The 16,741-nt window shown below is 41.5% G+C and overlaps 1 protein-coding gene across 1 annotated transcript in view; it reads left to right on the top strand.

Annotated features, from left to right (window-relative positions):
* The window catches only part of LOC115579671 (multiple epidermal growth factor-like domains protein 11), a 147,427-nt gene that overhangs the window by 28,552 nt on the left and 102,134 nt on the right, over positions 1 to 16,741 (top strand). Inside the window, exons 2-5 of the mRNA XM_030413250.1 lie at positions 5,043 to 5,150; positions 10,919 to 11,052; positions 13,642 to 13,743; positions 15,847 to 15,947. Coding sequence (XP_030269110.1) covers positions 10,937 to 11,052; positions 13,642 to 13,743; positions 15,847 to 15,947 — 319 coding nt within the window. The 5' untranslated portion in view covers positions 5,043 to 5,150; positions 10,919 to 10,936. The remainder of the gene's footprint in view (positions 1 to 5,042; positions 5,151 to 10,918; positions 11,053 to 13,641; positions 13,744 to 15,846; positions 15,948 to 16,741) is intronic.

Below are 16,741 nucleotides of genomic sequence, written 5' to 3'. Positions count from 1 at the left end.
GCTCTCTCATGTGTTGTCTATAGAATATTAAACGAGGAGGAAGTGAAGGAGGGCACTCTGAATGATTATTGAAAAGCTCTGCTGCTCTTTTCATTGGATTGTGTGACAATAAAAAAAATAACTACAGAACATGACCACAGTCAGGGCCGCGGATTATTACTCTAATAAACTTCTCTCTCTGTGGAGATCTCTTGGCTGTTGTTGAGCCTGTTTTGCATGTTTAATAAGAGCTAATATGTGAAAACCATCTGCAGTGAAATCCGAGAAGCCCTTAATCAACAAAAGTAGCGTGTCTTAAAGATAGAAGGGACTAAAGTGATCAATCTATTGATCGGGGCTCCATGACCATCAATACCTCCCTCCCTCCTCAGCTCCCCAACGCCAATAGGTGACCATTGATCAAGGCGAGATGAAGGGTGAATGGGAGGATTAGGGTGATTTCACAGATTGGTGCGTTGGCAATTGAGCGTAGCTCTTAAAGACACAGCGTCGGCCTCTGATGGGTCACTGAGGTCGCAGCCGACTAACTCCTGACTGCACATGCGCAGAAAATCAGAACTGCTGTTTTAACTAAAGCGACAGACTGGAGCGGTGCTGGTGAGTGCGTGAGGCCTGAAGTGAAGAGCGAACAGTGAAATGAATCATTTGTTTTGCTTCTGTTAAAGGTCATCATCTGGCTGTGAGATGTGCCCTCTGTTAGTATTGACAGTTCGTTAGTTAGAGTTACATTTCTTTATGTTTCTTTAGGTTACATTTTCAGTCTTCGACTTCTTGTCAAAATTATCCAGTTTGTTGTTGCTCGCTCCCAGCGGGCCCGGTGCTTCTACGTTTGACGCTTGTAGTTTCACCGTCAGCTTTGCTTTTTAAAGCTCCCCTCGAGTGCAGTCGAGTAAAGAGAAAGAAGAGTCTGATACAGGGAGGAAGGATGAGTCATTCGCAGAACTTTACAGCCGGAGACGAAGGTTTGCGTCCAAATTGTGGTTAAGAGTCAAGAGTGAAAGTAAGTAAGTTAACACGTGAAAATGATGAACTTTTCCTAAACCTAACCCACATAGCAGAATTTGCACCGGACGTGTTTATCTGAGGTGCAAGCGGGTCATACCATAAACCAGAACCAACCGAAATCTGATCCACACTCTGACCATATGTGATTTGTTGGGTCCAGTTCGGATGAATGTTTCCGCTGTGTGAGCTGCAACATTTCTTTTCTGTCTCGGGACTAAAAAGCATAAATCTAGTGGAGCTGATATGAGCGTCGGTTCAGAAACATGATGATACGAGTATCACTGTGTGTATTGTAGAGATGTAGATATAGTATGTGGAGACGTATAAATGTGTTAGTGGTTTGCAGAAATGTTATCTGAATGATTCAGTCGTGGTGTCTGGACTGTACAGTACTCCGACGGTACTCATGGTTTATTAAACGTGTTTGAAGATAAACTGGCTCCTGCTTCCCAAAGATCTGAGCCGGAGTAACATTTCTGTAGTTTATTTATTAATTCTGTTGAGTCCGTTGACGATGTTGCTGATATACGTAAAGCTTCCTTCTTATGTCACGGAGGCACGTTGACCCACATACGCTCCATCCTATCAACAGCTGAGGCTCATCGAACTCATATTCGGTTGCATTTTGACAGGAGCAGCCCTTTAAAGTGGCGCTGCTTTGCCATCGTTTCAGAGCTCGGCTTACCAAAGAGCCCTGAGAGAGCAGTGAGGAGATCGACTGGTCTCTTTCTACTGTCAGCAAACTGTAACTCTCCATCACGGCGCGGCTGAGCGCTGGTCACCGGGGAGCATCACTGGTCAATGAAGCTTTGAGTCACATATTAAAGGTCCGGACTGCTGCAGAGTCTCAGAGCGCGTGGACACATTCAGGTCCGACGGGCTGCTCTGAATCGAGTTGTCGTGGGGAAACCTCGGCTCGACATCATTAATTAAACTGTGGGAGACGATGACCTTTGCTAAGCGTTCATTACAGGAGGCAGCCCATGGGACAGATAGATCCATTGTGCCATGCAGAGAGTGAGTTGTTACTGGGAGCCATGTTTGTTTGGCCGTATTGAGTCGAGTGAATTAAACCCGAGCTGTCGGACCTGCGTCTGCTCTTTCTCATCCTGCAGTGACAGTATTTCCTTCGTTGCTTCTGTCAAATACCAGATTTTGTGCATCCACATCCGGACATCTTGTCGGTGATCCACAACGGGAGAATATCTCAAAAATGTAAACTTTATATCAATAGAGAATTACCAAAATAAAAGTCAAATCGAGCTGATTTTTATTTGTCTTTTCAACACCATTTAAAGAAATTCTACATTGAATCAGGAAGTTTGTTTCAGTTTTTCTCTAGTAATCAGTTTCAGTGGGACAGTCTGGAGTCTGACAGATAACAGAACTTTCTCCCGTGATTGAAACAGTTTCTGAAATGTCAGCTTGTCACAGGCTCCATCATTTTCATCGTTATCTGACTGTTTCTACGGCAAATCATCCGAGTAACCACATGCATAGGAGACCTTGAGAGAAGAATGGCAGTTTGCAAAACACCTTTAGGAGTAATGCAGAGCTCGGTGGAAGCCGGTCTTTATATTAGCAGACTCTAAATCTGTAAATGTTAGAAATGGTTGCTCTCTGTTGGAGAGAGGAGCTGAGGAAAATCCGACGCAAGTCCTTCACAGAGAAATCTACAGTCCAGCAGCATTTGATAACTCAAAGTATCAGTTCACCCATGTCATTGTTAGTCAGGTGAAGTTTCACAGTCCACAAAACATTTCTGGAGCTTCACAGTAAAACGGAGTTGCAGCAATACAAATACAAAAGTAAAGACGTACCAGAAGCCACCGACAACAAAATGGGAACCCAGGAGACGCAGACGAACCGACACAGAGTGAGCGAGCGCTCTCTGTAACTCACATGTTCACAGGAGGAGGATGGGAAAAAGACAAAGACAGGAAGTTCATTGTAAAACATGACACACAAGGATATAATCCACAAAATTAAACAGGAAACAACAAACCAGTTACCTCAAAAACCATGACGACAAATGAAGTAGCCACAAAAAACAACAAACAACAAAAAGGGGGAGAAGATGATGAATTAATTAAACATTTTGGGTGAACTGATCCTTTAAACAATCCGTCTACAGGCTTGTATAGACGACTGAAACAGACGAGAAAGAACTTGTTTGATTTATAACACGGAGACTTTAAAGGCTCTTCGGCTGCAGATGGCTCATCGTAGCTCGTGGAAGAAAATCCCTCCGACTAAATATTTAGCCCCCAGATGGAACATTTCAGTCTTCCGCTTTTATAGTTCCCATAAAATCTAATTTAACCCAAATAAAACTGACCTTTTGTCAAAATGATGATCTGATCTCCACATCTGCAATGACATCATGGCACACTGTAAAAAACAAAACCTGTAAAACTAAAAGAGAGAGGCTGTAAAAAATACTGTACAAAAACAGAAATGTTCTGCAGTTAAAACACAGTTTTTAGCTTTAATTTTACAATTAAATTGGACATTTAAAGGATATTAACACGTATAAAACAATAAAAAGATATCAGATACATTTGTCACTTATTTTATCTAATTTAATAAATGTCATCGCAGTTTTAAACCTGAATGTAACATTTTCAATAAGACTAAATCTTTTGCGAAAAAATATAGATGTGGAAAAAAATCTGTGAAATACGTTTTTATGATTGTTTTATATTAAATTACATATTTTTGATGCGTTTTTACATCAGACGTGTAATTGCACAGCACGTTTTAGTCATATTATTGATATTTTTGTGCAGAAATACAGCATTTTTTATTGCATAGATTATGAACAGATATTTACTGCACAATTATTGAGGCCAAACATTATCTTAATATCATATCATTGCTTGTTTACTTGTGTTTTGTTTTCTGATTAGGCAAATGAATGACCCTGTGAAAACGGCTGCAGTGAGTCTGTAACCATAACTTTAAATAAATTGTCCAAAAAGAAGAATTACACTCAATTAAAAAGGAAAAAGAAACGGGATGAGTCAGAATAGAATGTATGATCTCTGTGGGATTATTCACAAGATGTTATCAGATGTTTTTCATTAACACAATATCAATATTTCATTTTTAAATATCACGGTTATCGTGAATATCGTGTCATTGTGACGCTGCTGCTGCAGATTCTTTCCATTTAGTGACCGAATATCTGAATTACAAACACGTTCCATGAGAAGAGCGTTTTCTTTGCTTATATGTAACATAAATATAAAATAAGAAGACTCTTTTTTGAGGAATTAGGGATTGAACCAGTGATCTGCTTCTTCATTTTAATAGGATCACTTCAGCTTTAGAGTGTGTGTCTGTGTTTCACGATGCTGCACGCTGTGATACATCATATCCTCTTCTCCTATAAAGTCATAAAGTGGGAGTCTGTCCCACGTCCTGGCAGCTCTGGCTAAGCTCACTGTTTGACAGCACTGCACTGGAAAAACCCTGATGTTGAGACATTCATCAGGCCCGGGGAAATATTGTTTGACTCACAATAACAGTGTTTTTATTGATTTTCTGTCGCTGTGAGTTGCTGCTTATGAGAAACAGCATCCCGATGAACACAAAGCCGACGCTGCCGCCACACACGTGGAAATGTTCCTCCAAACGTTCGCCAACATATAGTCGAGTTTCTTTACTTTTCATGAGCTGCTGCAGTGATAAAATATGGCAGAGCTCAGGTAAAACCCACTGCTGACTGAATGTTTGATGGTCGGGCTTTATCTCTGGGTTTAATCCTAAGGAATATCAGATGGGAGCGTCTACCTGTACGTGTTGAAAGTGAATTAATTTGTGGAAGTGAGTTCTCTGCAGTTTTTGGTGTCCTCAGGTGCGTCTAAGTAGAAGGTGATGATTAAGACGTTATTGGAGGTGCGATGTTTAGGGAAAGCGACGGCATGTGGGGTGAAAACAGGCGCCTTCTTTATCTGAATCCCTTAAACGTTGAGAATGTGCTCACAGTGATTCTGTTTATTTGTTCTCAGTGTCCTCTTTTGTCTTTATCACAGGTGTCCTGAGGTCCAGTCCCACCGTCGTCATCCACTGGAGGTCTTTTCCTCGTGATAAAGCTCAATTTCACAGCAGATTATCGTTCATCACACTCATTCTAGCTCAAGGTGAGAATGTTCATCTGTGGATGTTTGTTTGAGCCTTGTGTATTCGCTAATAACTAAAAAACTAATTTCCTTACGTTCTTTTCCATTTTGTGATTTTATTTCTGTAACTTGCTTCATAGGTCAGGACTCGTTTAACATTTGAACATCCTAAATTAACAATTAGTGACAGTTTAACTGCTTTTAAATGAGCTGAATTGATTGCGTTATATTACACGATCTCCAAGCTTTGAAAGCCGTGCAGCCCTTTTGTAAATCATTTGTTGACTCTTTGCCCTTTTCACCAACAGACAGACATAGTTATCAGAAATATATAATACCTGGGCGCCCCAGTAGCTCAGTTAGTAGATCATGTACAGAGGTTCTTGTCCTCTCTGCAGGGGTCCAGGGTTCGAGTCCGACCTGCTGCCCCTTCATCCATCATCCCATTTCCTGTCATCTCTCAAGCTTTCCTGTAAATAAAGCCATGAAAAGGCCAAACAGGGGGAAAGAAGTTAAAAAAGCTCTCTTGCCAACTTACTGTAAACCTGCAATGACTCTAAACATGCTTCCACAACACGCAACTGTACATAATTAGTACGTAGTTGTTTCCTCTGACAATGAAAGAAGTCATGGTCGCAGGAAGCAGACCTCAGGTTTATTAGCTTCTAGCTAACATCATGATAGTGTAGTTTCTGGGCTTTCCTCCTCAAAGGTGTCGGCGTGTAGTTTGATGATAAAAGAATTCTGCGGAGGCAAGGCTGGGTGGAATGATAGAGCAATCTTTATTGAAACAGAATCTTGAGCCCTGCGTCCGGATCAGAAGCGGCCGCATTCTGATATTATCAAATCTCTGGAAAAAACAATGCCAGAATGCTTCGCCCTCTGCTCGATCAGATCTCCTATCAGCCTTCGATCGTAGGAGATCTACCAAGTGCCACCCTATCGTTCTTCCTGTGAGGGCCTTTTTAGAGTCCCTTCTCAAGTACACCCACTTCTTCTGATTGGTCCCCTTGCCAATTTATCCAATAGACTAAAAGAGGAGTTTGACCTGTGTTAGGCATCTCCCACCATTTGGCATGCAGGTCAAACTTAGCTAAGCACTTTATCGTCTGTTACCTTTGACCCCTCACAGTTGGAAGCCAACCCTGGACCTTCACTCACACAATGAAAATCAATTAGTCATGATTGAATTTAACCTAAGTAGATCAGAATGTGTTGCCCTCCAGATACCTCAATAGTAAAACTGCTTATTGACGTACCTGCGTAATTAATGTAGCCTCCATGTTTTAACCAAGATAATGATGTTTTGTGAAACCTAACCACGCAGTTTTGGTGCCTAACCTGACAAAAATGTGACAGTTTCACACCATTCACTATAAATTGTATCTAACATAACGTACTTAATCTCCTTCCATATCATGTTGTCAGGTAACAGACAGTCTATGTAGGCTAGCTGCTGCATCGTCATGTGATGAACATCGGCCCAAGAAAACTTTTACCCATAAGCCAACGTTGTGAAAGAAGCATCTGTAAAACGGTGGATAAATCTTTTTGAGCGTCAGAATTTGAGTCATTCAGTCAAATAAAGCTTGGAAAGTGTAAAGGAGCTGCAAGATTAAACTAGTTCATCCTGATTGATGTTAGCTGGGCTCTAAACCGGACGTTAGCCGGCTCGGTCGGCAGAAGTGTGCACGCTGTATCGGCCCAACAACAGAGAAGATCTGCTTCATAACGCCACTGAGCAGCTTTCATATTCGTCCTTGGCTTCCCCCTGGCTGCCAGTGAAATTAGGCTAAACTCCTTTAAAAGATGCTAACTGTAAGAAAAGTTAAGTTTTTCTTCCAAAAAGCACCTTTAAGCTTGAATCTCTGCAGGAGGTGCAGAGGTGCAGTTTATGTCTCTGCAGTGTTTCCTGCAGCCACAACACTCAACAAGTTCTGGCTGCAAGAAACACAAATTCTTAAACAAGGCCGCTGAAACCTTTTTATCAAAGTTACGTGAAGGATTTTTCACATTGAAGGAAACTTATAAACAGAAAATGAACACTGAAGTCACATGAGGATGATTCGAGTCGAGCTCCAGTAGTTTTTGGGTTTGATCTTGTTATTACAGCCTGCGTATGTTCTCCTTGTTTCTCTGACTGCGTTTTTGTGTAAATTATGTAGATTCTCCTCAAAGTTTCACTGCAGATGGGATCTCATCTATATGGATATTTTATTTAATTATGATCCATATTTTTTTTAAAAAGACCTCGACATTACGAGTCAGTCTGCGATGTCTCGGCCTTCGATCTGTTTAATTCTGCCTCATTGCAAACAAATCACACAAGATTCTCTGTTATTGTGACTAATGATCAGCTGTGTTTCTGACAGAGTCATGTCAGGAGGAGTTATTAGGCATTGATCATTTTGCTGTTTTCAGAGAATTCTCCAATTTCATTACATCTGAATATCAGGACGATAATTTACGGAGTCATTTTAAGCAGATGTAAACGACTTCATAAATGAACGATATCACCGCAAGAAGTCCTTTTTATACTCGACCCATCACAGATGCGCTTGTCTCTCGTTGCTTTAATGTGTAATTATCATCATTATCACAGTTTTGTCAGCAGTTCAGTTGTTTCCGTCAAACTTAACTCATCATCTCTGTTGATCCGTCCTGCGGAGGCTGATTCTCTACTTCCCCTTAATTACACCTGTCTGCAGCCTGTCTCAACAGAGCCGACACCTGTAAGAGGAACACAAAAACATCCAGCTCGTCTCGCGTCTCGGTGTCTCCTCCGGCTTTGCTAATAGTACTCATAACGAGGACGCTCCAGCAGTGTGTCCACAAATGAACATCAGGATGTCAGTCCTTCATGGGGCAGTGTGGGATGGACGCCACCTCTGTCACTCAGGGATTTATTCATCATCACCGCGACTTTCCAGGCCTGTCAGTGTGTGAGCGGCTCAAATGGCCCGATGGCGTGAGGAATCAGGCCGCCGTGGAGTCTTATGTCACTGTCAGGCCCACAGCTGCCGTCAACAGCACTCCAAGGAAACATTCATTGTGTCAACGGTTGGAAGACGGAGGCGCCTCGATGGAGATATTCGTCCAATGAGGCTGTTTGGAATTCAGGCTGACGTGAATATAAAACATCTCGGTGATAATTTTGACAGAAATTTCCATCTGTATAGCCTTAAATTCCCCCCTTTGCATCATAGCCTCAAAGGTGGCGACAATGCAAAGATGCAACAATAACAACCGTGAAGCTCAAAATTGATGCTGCGTTGAATCCCTTTGAGATTCGACACTTTTCTACCATTTGAGAATAAAAAAAAACGACGGTTTCAGAGAGGGCTGATGTTTCCCTGCTGCTGCCTTCACTGTCGAAGCGAACCTTTATGTAAAGCGGTGAGTGATTTCTGTGGAAACAAGATTGGTTATGTCAGACACACAACCCCACATCGAGCTGTTGCTTGCAGAGACGTGTTTACTGATTGGCATTCTCAGCAGTGCGTGCGTGCCCTGCTATTTTATTTGCATAGAGTACAGCAGATTTCAACTTTTTCTCAACAGCGCTCTTTTTTTCCCAGACGAAGTGCATTCAGCCTCCCTCCCTGCGCTCACAAAGAAAATAACAGTGGAACATCCCGAGCAGAAGTTTCATCGCCTTTTCAATCGGGTGTTATATCGTTGTTCACATTTGAGGAAATCTCCATACTCCACCCTGGCTGCGTTTACTTTCCCTGTTTCTCTTTGCAATTTGACATAACGCAGCGACCGTGTCACATCCCGCTGATGTTGTTTTTAAAAAGTTCTGCTTCTATCAGTTTTATTCCATTTGTTCCTCAGATTCATTTTGTGTCCGTGTATCCGCTTCTGCGCAGCTCCTCTGAATTACAGTCATCACATTTTTCGCCTTTTCAAACTGTCATACGAGCAGCCTGAACAACCTGTTCAACGTTTTTATAAATTCTGTTTTTTTCCGCACGCTAACCCTTAAAGACACTTTAAGAGATTTTAAAAGAACAGAAGCTATTATCAAACACATCACCTGTTCTTTCAGACTCCGGCCCTAAAATTAAAGAGGAAACGCTAAAACTTCAGTAGATGTTTCATGTAGCTGTACTTTACTTGAGTATCTCTGACGTTCCCTGTTTACATCTGAACACAAATATCTGAAGTTTCTCCTCCTCACATTTTCAAAACAGGCTCATTACTTTAGTTTAGACGCAGCGAGACGAGACAAAGACGTAAAAGCCGTAAGAAGCCGTAAACAGACAGAGAGGGAGACTGGAATGTGGAGAAAAGGCGTGTTAGTGTCTCGTATCTGCAGAGAGTTTCTGATTTTCTCTCTTTGTTGCTGCTCCGGACGCTTTACCAACCCAACATGTGTCTATTTGACGTCCTGGGAATGAGACTCAACAATCAACTGTCTTTGTGGTGCGTTCAGGAACAGCTGGGGCAAATCCTCAGATAAAAACGAACACTGTCTCATCACCTGGACACTAGTTGTGCTTTATAGACTGATATTAGCAACGCATCCTGCCAGGCTGCACTGATCTTAGAGCAGCTGCTTGACTGAAGTTACATTTTGGGCGTCATGTATCATCAAATGCATCTCTGAAATCTGTCAAAATGCAGGACTGTCACGCACAACTCAGCAATAACATGTAACGTTAGCGAACTAGCTAGTTAGCTACGGAGACATCAGCAAACCAACAGGTAGCCTGAACGCTTCACTGTTTAACATCAGATCATGATTTACACTCACTGAGCGGTCGAGCTGTTTGAGTTGGGCCTTCATATCTAAACACACGTTGGATGTGTCTGAATCTAAAGCGCTGTTCTGTCTCTGTGAACACTAAAGAGCTGCGAACAGATTAAATTAAAGTTTAGCGCAGCGTCTCCACCACCTGCTGCTGTCTGATTATCAGCTGACTGAGACTGAACGTCACGTCTCCTGCTTCATCCGCCGCCTGCACTTCTCTGGAAACAGGTTTCCTTCTCACTGCTGTTGCATAACGAGCAGCACAGTGACACAACCCATGAAAGAAGTACTCGGATACTTTACTTAAAGAGTATTAAAAGTATTTGTATTTGCAGAGGAGTCCATACAGACATGATCAGATTGTTAACAGTGAATTATTGATGTGTAATGAACATTTTGCTGTTGCTGCTGGTCGAGGTGGAGACAGTTTAACTTCACCAGGTGGTGAAAAGTACTCTAAGTACAATTTCAAGGTACTTTTACTCGAGTATTTGAGTATTTTCTGCTACTTTATACTTCTACTGCACTATGATTCAGAGGCAAATGTTGTACTTTTTATTTCAATACATTTATTTACAACATCACTCTGCAGATTTTGTTTTAATAACACAAAATATAATCACCAAATAAATTGTGATGTGATATTATAGATTATAGAAGTATTGATCTGTAAAGCTGTATTGAGAAATTCACAAGCCCCAGCAGAGAAACTATATCAAGTAGTTAAACCACCTTTACCAGCTTCAGGCTTTAAGTGATGAACAGATTTAGACATTTATCATTTTCTGAACTAAAAAGTTTTATTTTTAATGCTCAAAGTGTTTTTTAATGCCAATACTTTTGTACTTTTACTCGTTTCAGAGTATTTCTAAATTGTGGTTCTGCTAAATGCTGCCCTCATGTTTTGTTCTCACTCTGTTTTCTGTTTTGTTGATTTTATTTAAGTAATAGCAGTCATGGTATAATTCAGGTACACAACTCTGCAGCGTTTGAAGGTGAAATCTTCCTCTCTGTGTCTCTCTGCTTCTCCCAGGACGGAGGGACGAGGACGATGGGGGCCGGTGGGGTTTCCCCCCAATCCCTGCTGTGGCTCATCCTGCTGGGTTTGATGGCGCCGGCGTCGACGCTCAACCCGGACGACCCCAACGTGTGCAGCCACTGGGAGAGGTCAGTTTCCCCCCAAAATCTCCAGTATTCAAAGTGAAATAACACCCCTCTCCAAACGCTGCAGAGAACTAATGGACTCCCCGCCACAAATCAGGACCGAGGGTTTGCCAATAATCAAAAGCAGAAAGGGAAGGGAGGTTTACTCCTGGGGACGTACTGGGGCCATAAATCCAGAGCGATGGTAATGTGACTGCTTGAGTGGTCTCACCACTCAGTGCTGCGCTGAGTAAAAGCACAATGTCATTTCTGATGCGAGCGACACAGAGTGCAGGTGCTCTGATCGATAATCCCTCGGTGTAATCAGGAGGAATTGTGGAAATGGATATTACCTCCGACGACTGTTACAGTTTTCACTTCATGCTAAAGGTTAGACTCAGTTCAATAACCTTTACTCACCAAACTCTCATTGTCGGGATGTTTTTCAGCACAGAATGGCGGAAATCAAAAGTCGGGTTATGTCGGGACTCCAGAAAGTCCTGAATGGTTTTTTGGAAAATAGACTTGAAGCCTTGAGAGCTCTGTGAGCGAGTCGAAGGCTTTTAAACATTTCTCAGATTGAACAAATAGCTCCACAAGGACACAGAGTCTCTATTCTGGGATCAATACTTCACATCCCGATGATCTTTTTTGGGAGGAAATGTTATTGACTAGATGACATTAATGAAAAAAAGGAAGTTAGATCTTTGTCCGTAAGCTTTTAAGATAATGAAATATCAGACTCTGCTTTGTAACGCTTTACATAAAACATGTCATCATCTCCTCTCTTCAGCTCTGACGGACAGACAGGTGATGTTTCACAGTCCACAAATCATCCGGTGTGATCCGAGAGTCTCCAGAAGCCTCGAGATCCCAAACTGATTTGACACGACATTATTTACAGCCTCGACATGCGGTCGAGCTCGTGCACCTTCTTCAGACGGGCTAACGCTTTTAGCTCAGCAGCTGCAGGGAAGATTTCTGCTTTAAAAAGGCTGTAAATAACTTATTTTTTATCAGGTTGAGATCTCGAGGCTTCTGGAGACATGACCTGACTTTCCATCAGCATGAGAGGACGAGATGATGACTGAATGTTCATTTTTTGGGTGAACTTGTCCTTTAAGTTCCTTGTCAAACACATAATAAAGCTTCAATAAGTCCTTATAAGGGCTTTATTTACATTAAAAGACTATTTAAGTTTGAATAAAAGTGTTATAAACATGTTTATTGTTAGATTACACTGAAGTTTGTATTAATGTTAATAAAGAAACATTAAACCTTAAAGGGATATTCCGGTGTAAATTTAATCCATGGTCTAAATCACCGTGAAACTGTGTTAGACTCCCTCTCCAGAGATCAAGTTAGCAGACCGCTAATTTACGGAGTTTTATCAACCTCAGAAACGACCGCACGACAACAATACACTGCAGTAAATGGATCCAAATATAAACCGCCACCAAAAAGCCACAAATAATGCTCAGAACAGCACCAAACTTCAGCAACAGTACAAATAGGGTCTCAGCACATAGTCCGGGGCATCTAACCTCCGCTAGCTTAGCTGGATTTCTATTGGGAAGCTAAAAACTGATTTCAACTCTCCTCCATCAGCTTCCGGGTCGGGGAAGTCCCGACGCGACGATTACCGAGTGCGGTTAGAAATGCTCAATTCCGTTCTTTTCCCTGTCCGCTCTCGATAATAACTGTTATAAACTGGCAGGTAAGACACATATGAACTTTGATTGCTTTTCCATGGAGTCATAATCAGACATTTTCATCCATGAGCCGCGGAACTCTACTGCACTCGGTGATCGACTCGTCGGGGCTTCCCGTCAACAGGAAGCTGCTGCAGAAGAGTGGTAAATTTAGTCAGCTTTTCAGTAGAAATCCAGCTAAGCTAGCGGAGGTTAGATGCCCCGGACTATGTGCTGAGACCCTATTTGTACTGTTGCTGAAGTTTGGTGCTGTTCTGAGCATTATTTGTGGCTTTTTGGTGGCGGTTTATATTTGGATCCATTTACTGCAGTGTATTGTTGTCGTGCGGTCATTTCTGAGGTTGATAAAACTCCGTAAATTAGCGGTCTGCTAATTTAGACCATGGATTAAACTTACACTGGAATATCCCTTTAATAAATGTTAACAGCAATGTAACAGGTGAGTTAGTTGAAGTCAACAGAGAAACTTTGGTTCATTTAAAATGTTCTTATGCAGAATAAACATCTAACACATTTAGGTTAAGTGTTAAAATGTCTCACAATCTCATCAGTAATCCTGTTTATTATGCTATAATTAACATGTATATAGTCTTATTCATGTTAATAAGCACCTGTAATAACTGATCTGGGCCCTTATTACCTCTTTACTATCGCTTGTTACAGGGAGACTAATATAAAACATTACTTTACTCTTTATTGATCCTCCAGAGGGGAAATTCCAGGGACATATATTAAATGTAATAAAAATCTCTTCTGCTTCGCTGTCGTCTCATTTTAAGTTTCAGATTTAACCAGAGCCTCGACAGTTACTGGAAGAGTCCTTGAATATCTGATGCCAGAAATATTTAACTCACTTTTCTCGGCGTCTGTTAATCTGCGATCGTGTCTTCTGTCCTTTCAGCTACGCGGTGACGGTGCAGGAGTCCTACGCTCATCCGTTCGACCAGGTCTACTACACCCGCTGCACCGACATCCTCAACTGGTTCAAATGCACCAGACACAGGTACGAACACATCATCACTTATTATTATATATTATCTAAAATCAGTGTTTCTCACATCAGTCCTCACACGAGGCGCCTGAAGAACCAAAGATCAGGGTTTGAAGGCAGCATGTGTGACATATGTTGGTCATTTTTCCGATAACGGTTTTAAAGATGCGTCTATAATCCAACACTGCACGAAAAGTCGATTCAAAACCAGTTTGCTTCCTCCAGAACAAAAAGGAGAGCTGGATTTATTTCTGAAGAAAAAAGCCAATCTGTCATAATTTGCACATTAGAGTCCTGTTGTGGCTTTAAAATGTAAATCTGTCTCCGAGCCAAAATCCAGGAAACTTCAGCTGTGTAACCTTTTTCACATCCGAGCTGCTGACAGAACATCAAAAAGTGTAGAAAAACACCCGTCGCTGTTTCTCAAAACCTGAAGGTGACGGATTTAAATTGTTGTATTTTCGTGCAACAGCCCAAAATTCTAATATCTTTAATTTGTCTGTGATATAAAACTGAGAACATCAGCAGAGTGTTCGGCTCCGTGTGTCTGATAATCGGCTTACGTAAGAAAAAAATCAGATTGCTTCAGATCAAGTTTTCATTCCGTCTGCGAAAATAATTTGAAGTTTGTTTTGTTTTGGAATTTGGAAGTTTATGTTAAAACACATTTTGTCCTCTGAGAGAATAAATAAATAACACACGAATATCTTTAGTGATATTTGTGACTCCTTAAATTTGTTGTAATGTTACTGTGGTAAAATTAAAGTCACTTATATGAGAAATACTTAAAGTATTTAATGTTAAATATATGTATATTTATGTATATACTGTACACAAGATCTTAGTAAAGGCTTAACTGTTTCTTTGTAAATATACCCAAAAGTCATACTCGTGTAAAAGTCTTAAAATATCTGATATTAAATATACTTAAGTTTAAAAAATACAACTAAAAGTAAATGACACACATATTTACATGTATCTGTTTGTACTGTTTACAACAGATTCAGTGTTTTTTGTTTTAAATCTGATTGCAAATATAAAATAAATAAATTTAAAAACATTCTTCTTCAGCTCTGATGCAGCATGTAATCCGCAAAAGTAACTAATAATCAAAGCAATCACATAAATGTACAACAAAGTGCCTCCAAAACGTGACGGAGTGGAAATATAAAGCAGCAGCAAATGCCGATACTCGAGTAAGTAGCTCGTTCATACATGTATGTTCAGTACTTGAGTACATTTACTTAGTTACACTCCGTCGTTCGGTGGCTGCTGTGTGACTGAACTTTTATGTACATAAAACTGAGACTCCAGAATAAATAAAGCTTTTAAAAGCGGAGTTGTTTCAGCAGGAGTGTGGACTGTAGATACGCGGTCGACCATTTGTGTCAGTTCTCATCTTACAAACAGTATTTTAAACTCTGCACGTCTCGCACTGTGTGTCGGATTGTTGCTGCGGCCCGGAGGCAGTCGTCACTCGCGTCTACGACCCGACGCCGGCACTCCTGCTCCGCCTGATGTGGTCATTTCGATGAGCGACCGTCGGCGTTTGGGCTTTAATGACCACATTAAGCTTTATAGCCACCAGTTTAGCTCCTCCAGCTAAGAGCTGAGTCATTGATCTTAAGATGAAATGTCAGACAACATCAGCGTCCTTGAATGAGTGGGAGAAACTCCCTAAAACGTTTAAGTGTTGCTCGTCTTTAAGAAGTGCAGAGCTGCTGTGAGCACACTTTCAGTTTGTTTTTATCGAGCATCGTTCTCAGCAGCAGCAGCAGCAGCAGAAACACGACGCGTTGCCTGAAAGTTTTCAGCAAATGTTTTGGTGCCAGAAGGTCTGAAGAAAATATATGTCGATATAAAGAAAAAGGACAAATCGTCAATACTGAGTTAACGTGAGACGTGTGTTTTACTTTAACGTTTTTCAAAGGCAAACAAAGTGACGGTGGTGTTTAGTTTTTATAATGCTGTCACATAAACTGATCAAGTGTGTGTGTGTGTGTGTGTGTGTATATATATGTGTGTGTGTGTGTGTGTGTGTGTGTGTGTGTGTGTGTGTATATATATGTGTGTGTGTGTGTGTGTGTGTGTGTGTGTGTGTGTGTGTGTGTGTAGGATCAGCTACAAGACGGCGTACAGGAGAGGTGTGAGGACGATGTACCGGCGGCGCTCTCAGTGCTGCCCCGGCTTCTACGAGAGTGGAAACCTGTGTGTTCGTAAGTCGATTCTCTTTGATTGATTGATTGATTGATTGATTGAATCTGAATTCAGCTCGACGGAGATTCAACTATAAAGGAGGAACAGAGAAGATCGTTTAGCAGCTCTGTGAAATCTCTGCTTCTTGTTTCTTTGCTCGACAACATGAAGCTGCATCGGGGGGCAGATTACAGAGGAAAGTCTGTAATTATCTGCTCTCTCACTGTGAACACACTCGAACCAGGAGGGCGAACAGCGGCGAGGTTTCACTGAGAGTCGTGTGATGTATCAGAACCAAACCAGCTACGAGCAGCTCTGCAGCTGAACTCGTGAACTCAGAAGCTTCAGAACCAAAACACGATAATCAGTAAAAGTGATTCCAGTGAAGACAGAGTGCTTGAGCCAAATTGTCACACTCTGTTTAATTAATCTTTCACACCGCGGCCAGACTTTTTTCAGAATCAGGTTTGTAAAAAAAAGTCTAAAATCTTTTGTGTTTATTCGCCCCCAAACGGCCTGAACGCCCTCAGCCAGCGAGTGGTCGAGAATTCAGTCACTCAACAACACGAGCATCCAGACAAAGTCATTTTCTCGTCATCTGCGTTGTTGTTTTTTCAAACTTTTTTGCCACTCGAGCACGCAGCCTTATTAAAACTGCAGAGTGTCTCATGGAACAATCTCAGTCGTTATCGTCAGACAGTTATCTATATCTGCTGTTAGAGATGTTAAAGTCAGATCAGTTTCAACCGCGACCACTAGCCAAGACATATTTCTGAACTCCTTGAATCCACCGTGCACGTCACTGTTACCTGAC

Source organism: Sparus aurata, chromosome 4, assembly GCF_900880675.1.
Source record: "Sparus aurata chromosome 4, fSpaAur1.1, whole genome shotgun sequence".
Classification (NCBI taxonomy): Eukaryota; Metazoa; Chordata; class Actinopteri; order Spariformes; family Sparidae; genus Sparus; species Sparus aurata.
This window is presented reverse-complemented; position numbering and strand designations above follow the sequence as displayed.